This window comes from Ipomoea nil, unplaced genomic scaffold, assembly GCF_001879475.1.
Source record: "Ipomoea nil cultivar Tokyo-kokei standard unplaced genomic scaffold, Asagao_1.1 scaffold3322, whole genome shotgun sequence".
Lineage (NCBI taxonomy): Eukaryota > Viridiplantae > Streptophyta > Magnoliopsida > Solanales > Convolvulaceae > Ipomoea > Ipomoea nil.
In genome coordinates this window covers 157,373-167,415 of record NW_017619750.1, presented here as the reverse complement: position 1 = coordinate 167,415, position 10,043 = coordinate 157,373, and the positions used below count along the sequence as shown (strand labels likewise).

The 10,043-nt window shown below is 37.9% G+C and overlaps 3 protein-coding genes across 4 annotated transcripts; 2 read left to right on the top strand and 1 right to left on the bottom strand.

The window, feature by feature from the left end:
- Positions 1–530: 530 nt before the first annotated feature.
- Positions 531–3,918, bottom strand: LOC109170686 (putative E3 ubiquitin-protein ligase XBAT31). Of its 2 annotated transcripts, XM_019319876.1 has the most exons (9): positions 3,396–3,918; positions 3,236–3,295; positions 2,918–2,989; positions 2,698–2,819; positions 2,464–2,604; positions 2,268–2,375; positions 1,718–1,973; positions 893–1,312; positions 531–839 (listed from the first exon to the last, which is right to left on the bottom strand). In XM_019319876.1, the coding sequence occupies exons 1-8, from the start codon at positions 3,573–3,575 to the stop codon at positions 908–910; spliced, it is 1,344 nt and encodes a 447-aa protein (XP_019175421.1). In that variant the 5' UTR covers positions 3,576–3,918; the 3' UTR covers positions 531–839; positions 893–907. The 2 variants fall into 2 exon arrangements, with proteins under 2 accessions (XP_019175421.1, XP_019175420.1); XM_019319875.1 differs by having other exon boundaries at positions 531–1,312.
- Positions 3,919–6,625: 2,707 nt separating this feature from the next.
- LOC109170690 (protein FAR1-RELATED SEQUENCE 5-like) lies at positions 6,626–8,689 on the top strand. Its single transcript, XM_019319879.1, has 3 exons — positions 6,626–6,644; positions 7,169–7,944; positions 8,417–8,689. Exons 1-3 carry the CDS (start codon positions 6,626–6,628, stop codon positions 8,687–8,689), a joined length of 1,068 nt encoding a protein of 355 aa, XP_019175424.1.
- Positions 8,690–8,698: 9 nt separating this feature from the next.
- LOC109170688 (protein FAR1-RELATED SEQUENCE 5-like) lies at positions 8,699–9,718 on the top strand. The gene has a single exon (XM_019319878.1). It carries the CDS (start codon positions 8,699–8,701, stop codon positions 9,716–9,718), a length of 1,020 nt encoding a protein of 339 aa, XP_019175423.1.
- Positions 9,719–10,043: the final 325 nt, after the last annotated feature.

Here is a 10,043-nt window from a genome sequence, read left to right as displayed (position 1 = left end):
CAATATTAGTCCAAATTAAAATATACATTCCCAGAGAGGTGAGATGATGTGATCAACTCCTCATCACTACTTTCTTTTACCAAATATTTATGGTAGGAAAAGATGAAGGACTTGTTTAGTAAATGGTGAATTTATCAAAATTTTAGCAGATTTATCACTTTGACGTTTTGATCAGATCAAAACATTAAAGAAAAGATTTGATTAGCGGCTTCCCTTATGAACTTAAACGTCTCAACTTAGCGGCTAAAAACTAAAACGCCGCAATTTGCAACGTTTCAACTTAGTGGCTCCCCTTCTTCTTCTTATTATTATTATTATTATTATTATTATTATTATTATTATTATTATAAGTCATTTGTTAACGGCTAATCTAAAAAGTTAATTTTACCAAATATCTTTCTATAAACTATACAATTTACTGGTCAAATCTATTAACACAATCCGCTATCTGCTAATTGCTAACGGCGGATTGTCAAACGAGGCCGAAGATTGTTGAATTCTACTAGAAAGGAATATGGAAATGATGGAGATGAATTGTAGTAATTTATACTTTGGACCACAGATAAATAATCATTTTGGATATACTGAATGTTCATTTTTAAGTACATTACATTATTACCTAAAAATAAACATTCAAAAAAGGAAGCAAGGCTGCAGGCCATCAAAATTACCACCCTCCTTCAAGCACAAGTAAATAGAATTTTACAACAGACATTGTTGACCCTCATAAACGATACACTTTACTCACCACCAACCCAATTGATTCACTTCAACTTTGCTTATTCCATGAATCTTGAAAGCATGCCAATGGTGAGAGATAGAGCAATGTATGTATATACCAGTTGGGCTGCAGAAAGACACCAGAGAGATGGAGGAAATCTTGATATGATACCAAATTTGATCAAAGCTAAGAATCAAGGCTTGAGGGCTTATCATCAATCCATTGATTTTCAGCTGCAATCTTTCCCAACCCACACCCACCTATTCTGCCAAGTGATCCCACACCCGTCGATAGCCCCTTGAAGCTGCTACTGCCTTCACTAGTGTTCCTCGATCTCCTAGCCTTCATTGTCGTCTTCGAGCAGGCATCCTGCTCACTGTCCCCGCCTTTAACCTCGATGGCGCTTAGTTGTGCAATGCTGCTCCGGCAGAAAGGGCACAATGGCACAGCAGCCACGGTTGTTTTAGGGTCCGGCTTGTTATGACAGCACAATGCCAGCACACAATGTGCACACATTTGGTGCCCGCAATCTTGTACTTCAATCGAGCAGAGTTGATCGAAACATATGCAACACACTTCCATATCGCCCGCCTGCAAAGAAATGCAGCTTTATACTCATATGTTTTGCTTGAAAATACAACACTGTTGGATCTGAGCGCTGCACTATGTTTATTTTCCAGGGTTCACAGCACGCTTAACCAAAGAGTTCTTTGGCTATCTGGTTGTCATATCCTACTTAAAACCAATTAGTGATAAGTAGGTGGACATTAACCATTTAACCACATCCCTCCATGGTAAGCCACAGTGCTACGTCTCGAATCGAGCAGGGGTTAAACTCGGCCAACGCCCGACACTTGTATTAGGTAGTAATGTAGCATGACAGACCAATCAGAGATAATGCTCAAGATTGGTTAGTAAACTAATCATCAGATTCATATTCAAATTTCTCTCAATCAGAAATAAAACGAACTGTTTTGAACAGGATTGGTAAATTACCTCGGGAATTTTGTCATCAGACCCCGCTTCAAAATGAGGAGGAGGTAGTGTGTTCGACATCCCCTTTAAAATATTCTTTTCCCTCTCTTTATTCGCCTCCATTAGAGCCTGCTCTAGTAAAGCTTTTGCCTCTTTATTTAACTCGCTTATGAACTTAAGCGGTGAAGGCCATACAAGCGGTTCTGCAGACGAAGGATTTAGCAAAGCTGCACAGGCACCGTGATGATATCTCAACGCAACTGTGTAAGGTATTCTCCTGCAATTATGAACAACAGTTCAGAAAGTTAAAAGGAGTTCCGAGTCGAGAAATATGAGCCAATTACTGAGCTTTGCATCCAATAATTCGGTCAGTGTAAAACATATCAAATTGAAGTAGCAGAAAGTCTGCAGTTATATCTATAATTGAAAATTGAACTTGAAAATCACACATAAATCAGGACCCTGTCACTGTCAAGCTAAGAGCACATGCAAAATATGCAGTAATGTTTCACAAAGATTCCAATTTCCAACACTATTAAAACTGCAAGAGAACGGGGGAAAAGAACAGTACCCAGACACATCTTTTTGAAGTCGATCTGCTCCCCATGCCAATAATTCGCGGATGCAATCAAGAGAACCCCCTCTTGCAGCCAAATGAAGGGGACTGCTACCCGGAAAACTGTAATCTTAAGTTTGTCAATACAAGAATTAAACCGAACCAAATCAGAAAGGAAAATAAAATAATAAAGTTTCAGTAGGACCATTACCCATATCCACTTGTAGATGCACAGACCAGAGCTCCATTATCTAATAACATATGAACACATTCAGGCTGTCTTTGGCGGGATGCCAAGTGCAAAGGAGTTGCTCCTTTGCCATCCCTAACATTCACGAATCGAGCATATCCCCTAGAAATTCGATACACATAACTGGTAAAACACTAAAACACCAACTCAATCTATACGAAAAAAGGAGATATACAAAACAGCCTCGACTCTAACCAGGAAACAGCAACATGGGATGTGCGAGCGGCAGAAAGAATTGCTTTAAGGCAATCAGAATGGCCATAGTAAGCAGCATAGTGTAAGCACGTTCTTCCATGAAGTGAGTCAAACATCAATATCTGATAATATATTGAGATCACCCACGATGTTAATTACTTCCAACTAAATTACTTCTTATTAGTGATTGGAGATGGTAATTGTGGGGAAGAAGGCTTACATTGGCCCCAGCTTCAATGAGTTTTTGCACACAAGATATCTTCCCATACATGGCGGCTAACATCAATGGAGTCTAAACAATTCACAATTGCCAAAAATACAGCATTATCAGCTACCATGAAGAAGTAAACATAAAACAATCAACTCCACCTAAAGAAACTAAAATGTTTCACAATCAAATACAGCATTATGAGCAATCTAGGCTGGTTTAAAGAAGAATTTAAGGAAATAAAATAGAAAAAATTCAAACTTTTTTTTTTTTTTTTTTTTTTTTTTTCTCAGCAAACTGCCTAAGCAAAAATGAAGGCAAAAAAGCTACCTGTTTATGGCGATTCAACAAATCTGGGTTAATAGATCGGTTTAACAGCACAATGACAATCTGAAATGAAATCAATTCAAACCCATCAATCGAAACACGATAAGGAATCAAAATTTAAGCAAAAGATTGAAACTTTTTTCAAGGCGGCAAGGACCCCAACCTCGATGTGCCCATTGGCCGCTGCTATGTGCAAAGCAGAGTGGCGATCATACACTGTGGTGCCTCGAACAAGACTTGGGTCTCTTTGCAACACCGCTTCCACCATTTCCACATCGCCGCCCTGCACGGCGGTAAACAACCCCTGTTCTTCTCTGTGTCTGCAACTCAGTTCCTGACCCATTGTTCTAATGTATAGCAGGCGAGGTGGTTGTTTTGGCGAGGGAATCTACCACCGTGCACCGCCTTGAGCGGTGGCGTTCTGGGTTATGGGAGAGATGGCGGAATGTCAAGGCGCAAGACTGTATATATATACATAGACGTCTGTGTTATTGTAGCAGCTGACCGTGAAATGGGGAGAGAGGGAGCGGGCAGGCAGACAGTCATCCAAGCGGATACTGCAGAAGACAACGGGCAGCAGCCATATGTTTCTCGGGCAGTCGTTTGCCATAAATAATCCTCAAAACGCCAATCTTTACGGATTGGTCTTCTGTCCAAAACCGTGTTTCCATTTCAACCTTACATAGTACAAATTCTTACCTCCCCAGGTCCAAAGTTCAAACTCATATGTAAATACTCTAATTCTTTTTAGGCATCAGATACAGATTACATAATCATGTCAGGTCAAAGTATAAGAATACTAAGAACGAGAAATTTTGTATTTTTAGAGTGGGGTGATCAACTTATTTGAAAGCGCTGTTCCCGAATAAAATTGATGTCTTAAGGGTTTAAAGCAGGAGGAAGTTAACCACCAATGACAACAAATGGGGAAGAGGTAAAGTTTTTCTTAATCGGGCAAAGCTGACTCTGAATAGCTTTGACAGTTTGGTGGTTGTGCAGCGGTCCTTTTTAGGTTGTGGCCTTTGCCACGGCCTGGCTTCACCTTAGAAGCCTTATCCACTTTGCATGCAATACATCACAAAAGACTTGTGCATTAAAGGATCACAAGGAAATGTATGATCGGCTTAAATCAATAAAGTTAATAAACATCTTTTATTCAAAGTTAATATTGAAACTCTGTAATTATCAAATCAATTATTTAACTAACTTGTCTTATACATCAATCTTTGTATAGTTTTGTCAGTGTTGACCCAATTCAATTTTGTCAATTACTCAATGCTAAATTTTTTAATGCTCGAAAGAGTTAATATACTTTTGGGGTTGTATCACTTTGATTCTTTGAAACTCAAATAAAGTTCAAGCAAGTACATCAATCTATGAGATTGGTTCAGGATGTTAAAATTCATTTGGAGAATGAAATCAAAGTAACTTCCTTGGCTATTATGATTCTCTTTGACCACTTTATTTAAGAGTGCCCTCTGTATCACGGGTGGATCCAGAGGGAGTAGTGGGGACAGTTGCCCCTTCTTCTCCCACCCCATCCCTATATATATGTGTGTGTGCGCGCGCCCGCTGAATCATATGAGAACAAGTTCGTAGGAGAAAACTAAGAACTAATCACAATCTTACATCTGGAAATTTTGAACGCAACAGATCAGATTTAAAAAAAAAACACGGTGACAGATTCGTAATTATCACTGACTTTACTATGCAAATACTATGTCACATTTAGTATTAACGTTTTGCACATTTAGTGTTAACATTTTGCATATTTTGTATTAAAAGTTTGCACTTACAAAAATGCGAAGAACATTGCAAAGGTTTCGAAACCATTAAGCTGCATTAATTTGTACTTGGATGTGCGTGCCATATATTTTTAATGTGCGTAAGTTTGCCTATTAAAAATGTTGACAACGAATAGACCAGTCACTTATCCACACAACTAACACTAATACTTTAAGTGGTGTCACAACAGTCTTAATGTGCGTTGATATTCTTTATTACGTGCGAGTAATTACAGTAAAACGTGTGTGAACTCAATTCTTAATGTGCGTTAATTTGCGTACTAAATAACTTGTTGCAAAAAGAAAAGAAAAAACTCAAAAACTCAAGTGTGCGTCGATATACACTTAACGTGCGTGTTATTAATACTTCAAGTGCCTGAAATTAAGTCTTAGGATGCGTGAGTTTGTTTATTAATAACAAATTTTTTTTTAAAAAAATACAAATTCCAAACAATTAACTGCGTCAATTTGTACTTGGATGTGCGTGCCATATATTTTTAATGTGCGTTAGTTTGCCTATTACAAATGCTTACAACGAATAGACCTGTCACTTATCCACACAACTAACACTAATACTTTAAGTGGGGTGTCACAGTAGTCTTAATGTGCGTTGATATTCTTTATTACGTGCGAGTAATTAGAGTACAACGTGCGTTAACTCAATTCTTAATGTGTGTTGATTTGTATAAATTACATTTAACCTAGGTTTCCACTGCAATTCAAGTCTTATTGTGGGTCCATGTACTTATCACGGTGCGCGTAGTTAGGGTTTATGATGCGTTAATCTGCGCATCAAAAGACTTATAACTACAAGAAAAAAACTTTGGGTTCATAATAACAATTAAGAAGAGTCAATTTACTCTCAATGAGCGTCTATATACTAATTAATTGGATTGCGCGTACTGGGAAATTTGCTTGCAAGTAGTCATGGAAAAAGCATTGAAAAACAAAGACAATGGCGACAACAACGCGAAACGGACGAGAGAGAACGGAAAACTGAGCGGGGAACATTTTTTTTTTTTTTTTTTTAATAATTTACCCCTCAGTGCGCGAAATTGAATTAAAATCACCGAACTTCACTATTTAAGATCAACGGTGAGATATTTAGATGATTATAAACCAAAGGCGCACATAAAATCGCACAACCGCACCTAACAATGCCAACTGCACCAGAACCGTTTTCTATATATATATATATATATATATATATATATATATATATATATATATATATATATATATATATATATATATATATATATAGGGAAGGGCTCCCGTGCATTTACTCCTTCCCGTAAATAATGAGGTTAAATATGAGCCCCACGTAGCTCTTGATCGGACGAATCAGATTAATAGCAAAAATTAAGCGCGAATTGCTCATTAAGGGCATTTTTGTCCTTTTGATTATATTAAAAAAAAATAAAAAATCTGTTCTTCTTCTTTGAGCGTTTTCAAAATTCACCATTGATTCCTAATCTTCTATATTTCCTAATCTCAGACGAATTTATGATATCTACGGAATTGGCAATAAGATCTATTCTCTTCGTCATTCAATATCATATTCGTCAAAATAAATCCTAAACCCATCAAAAACGTCACCCAAAGAACAATGGAAGAATTCGATCGAGGTATTACCCAAATTCTGTCACTTTTCTGGAATTAATTTTATCTGCATTTGTATTGGCATCATTCTTGTATTAATTACACGCACATTAAGCATGCAACTTAACCACCGAATTACTGAGCTACTTTAATTAATCCGAGCCTAGAACCTTACGCACGTAGATGATTAGGTAGCCGCATGATAATTTTTAAAAATGCACATATTACTGTTTGCCTCACACATGTTATACGTTGATCACACGCACATTAATTCCTCTCCAAACGCATGTTATATCACTGGACTCTCTGACGCACGTTAAGTAATGACATAATATTTTAACAAACACTCACGCATGTTAATTGTTACACATGCGCACATTAACTATTACCCTGAAGCACATTAATTTCTCACTTGCCGCACATACTCTAGTATTTTATAAATCTTCCATATTGACAATGATCTGATTAACTTAACGCATATTAAGTGTTCACATTACGCACGTAGAGGCTTGCAACAACATGATCATAACTTCATGCTTATATGTTACAGTTCCAATTGACATTCAATCTACCAATAACCCCAGTTTGAGTCCCTGCAGCAGCAACAATGGTCATACATTGACCATATCTCCTGGAATGACACAGTATTGGACTCCTCACTGTGAGGATGAAATCAAACCAGCAGTAGACATGATTTTTAAAACATGGGATGCTGGTATTGAATTCTACAAACATTATGCTGCCAAAGTCGGGTTTGACACAAGGTCTAGTTCCGTCGTTACAGCACGTGACGGGACAAAAATTCAAAAGCAAATCGTTTGCAACAGAGAAGGATTTAAGAATACAGGAGCTCAACATTGTCCCTCGCAGTCAAGTGCAGATGCAGGAGAAGGTCCTTCCCGTCCAAAGCGGCGAAGGGTTTCAAACAGAACTGGTTGCAGAGCTAGGATTATGTTTAAGTACATTGGAGCAGCTGGGTACCAAATTACCACTTTTATTGAAAAACATAATCACAACATGTCTTCGGTTCTGGCAAGGCAGTTTCTAAAAGGAAATAGAAACATCTCTAGTGTTCACCAGAAGTTTATACTCGACTGCGCTAAAGCAAATATTGGAGCATCAAAATCACACGGTTTATACAGTAATATTGTGGGGGATTACTCTGAAGTTGGAGCAACTGTAGTGGACTTTAAAAATGTCAGAAGGGATCTCAGAGCATACATATTGGGAGCTGATGCACAAATACTGGTGCATAATCTTATTAAGAAACAAGAGATGTGCCCTGCATTTGCTTTTGACTACGAGGTTGATGAAGATGAGCAGACTGTTTTGGGCAGATCCAATGTCAAAAAAGAATTTTGCTGCATTTGGAGATGTTGTCTCTTTTGATGCCACGTACTCAACAAACAGGTATATACTATTCTATTCACATTCTTGCGTACGTTTCATTAATTAATACACATTTAGCATTGCCTGATCTGTTGAGACATGTTAAGATATAGACACGTTCACTGTTTTATTGAAAAAGAATTGAAATACAAATGTGGAATTTCCAGAATTAGACCTCAATTACATACATGTGCTATTTTAATACTTACTGTGCGTTACTATAATTCTCTAAGTGCGGCAGTTTGACACCTGCATACTGTGATGACGCTTTTTGTCTTGTAGGTACGATCTGGTTTTTACTCCCTTCACCGGAGTTGATAACCATAAAAAATGTATAACATTCGGTGCTGGACTACTGTTGAAAGAAGACATTGAGTCTTATGTTTGGCTCTTTGAAAAATTTAAAAAGGCAATGGGTATGGAACCAAGAATAATTGTCACCGATCAAGATCCAGCTATGAAAGTGGCGATTCCAACAGTTTTCAAGGAAGCCAGGCATCGTTATTGCATGTGGCACATAAGGTGTAAAGTTGGGGAAAAGGTGGTTCCTACGTTGAACAAGGATGAGGAATTCAGGAACAAACTGAACTCAATCGTTTGGACGTCATCTTTGGAACCTCCTGATTTTGAGAAGCAGTGGAGAGAGCTCATGGAAAAGTACAACTTAGTCGAACATAACTGATTTAAAACTATGTTTGAGGCTAGAAAGCATTGGATCCCAGCGTATTTTAGAGATGTCTTTATGGGAGGACTACTCAGGACAACTTCTCGTTCCGAAAGTGAGAACTACACGTATAGCCGTTTTACTGGTCCCCAATCAAGCCTAGTTGAATTCATGATGAACTTTGACACTGCTCTTAAATCACAACGTAACACAAATGCAAAGCTCAACAGTGACAACAAAGGGTACAATCCAGATATGAAGACGCCTCTGGGGATTGAAAAGCACGCTTCAATCGTCTACACCATTACTATTTTCTATCAAGTTCAGGAAGAAATATGTGCCTCCTGTTTCAAATGTATGGTGTTGAGTGTTAGAGAAGACGGTGGAATGTTGCACTATGATATTATGGATGGAAAGAACAAAAGATTTACTGTGGTGCACAATGTAAATGACCATGAGGCCAAATGCAGTTGCAAGATGTTTGAGATGGTTGGACTGTTATGTAGACACATATTTGTGGTCTTTAGAGACCTTGAAAGGATCCCTCTGAAGTACGTGGTTAATCGGTGCACTAAGGATGCATCTTTAAAAGCTACATTTGAAATAGATGGTGTCATTTATGATCAGAACGAACCAAAGGATGAAAAGAAGATGTTGCTGAACAAAGTGTGGTCTGATATACACTGCTGTATGGATATGGCAGGTTCAAACATGGAGCAATTGACTGCATTTTCCCAAGTTATTAATGAACAGAAACAACTGCTACTGTCAGGAAAGGAGAAATTGTCCCCTCAGCAAAGCAGGAGAACTGTTATAGAATCATATTGTGGATCAACAGAAATTTCAGAGATCAACATACTTCCACCGAAACAGGCAAGGAACAAGGGCAGCGGCAAGCGCATCAAAAGCAGTAAGGAGTTGGCAATGGAAAAACAAGAGGGTAGGAAGTGCAATTTTTGTGGTGTTAGAGGAGATCACCATGACACCAGGACTTGCCCACTTAACCCCAAAAATAAGGACAAGCAAAAGGGTATGAAAAAGGCATAGCAGACTATTTTTTCAACGCTTTTACAGTCAAGAACGAAAATGGATAGCAAATATGAAACACAACTACTTAGTTAACTCATTTCAGAACGCGTTTTACAGTTGAGATACTTGTTTTTGTTTTTACACAATCACTGCTACTAGCTTAATGTGCGTGTTATTACTACTTTACCTGCGTGCAGTTAATTCTTAATATGTGTTGATTACACTTTTAACGTGCGTTACATTAAACCTTAATGTGCGTAGTACAGAAACAGAATGTGCGTTGATTTATGTATAAAAACTTTGGTCCGTGGTAAACGTCTTTACATGCAGCGATTAACATTCA

What these genes read in the sequence shown, in the direction of transcription:
- LOC109170690 (XM_019319879.1), top strand. An exon ending in TTGATGAAGATGAGCAGACT is followed by an intron (nt 7,945 to 8,416) that starts GTTTTGGGCAGA and finishes AAATTTAAAAAG; the next exon opens with GCAATGGGTATGGAACCAAG.
- LOC109170688 (XM_019319878.1), top strand. Translation starts at nt 8,699, where the DNA reads ATGTTTGAGGCTAGAAAGCATTGGATCCCAGCGTATTTTAGAGATGTC.
- LOC109170686 (XM_019319875.1), bottom strand. Translation starts at nt 3,575, where the DNA reads ATGGGTCAGGAACTGAGTTGCAGACACAGAGAAGAACAGGGGTTGTTT. An exon ending in CGGCCAATGGGCACATCGAG is followed by an intron (nt 3,296 to 3,395) that starts GTTGGGGTCCTT and finishes ATTTCATTTCAG; the next exon opens with ATTGTCATTGTGCTGTTAAA. An exon ending in TCCCATGTTGCTGTTTCCTG is followed by an intron (nt 2,605 to 2,697) that starts GTTAGAGTCGAG and finishes TCGAATTTCTAG; the next exon opens with GGGATATGCTCGATTCGTGA.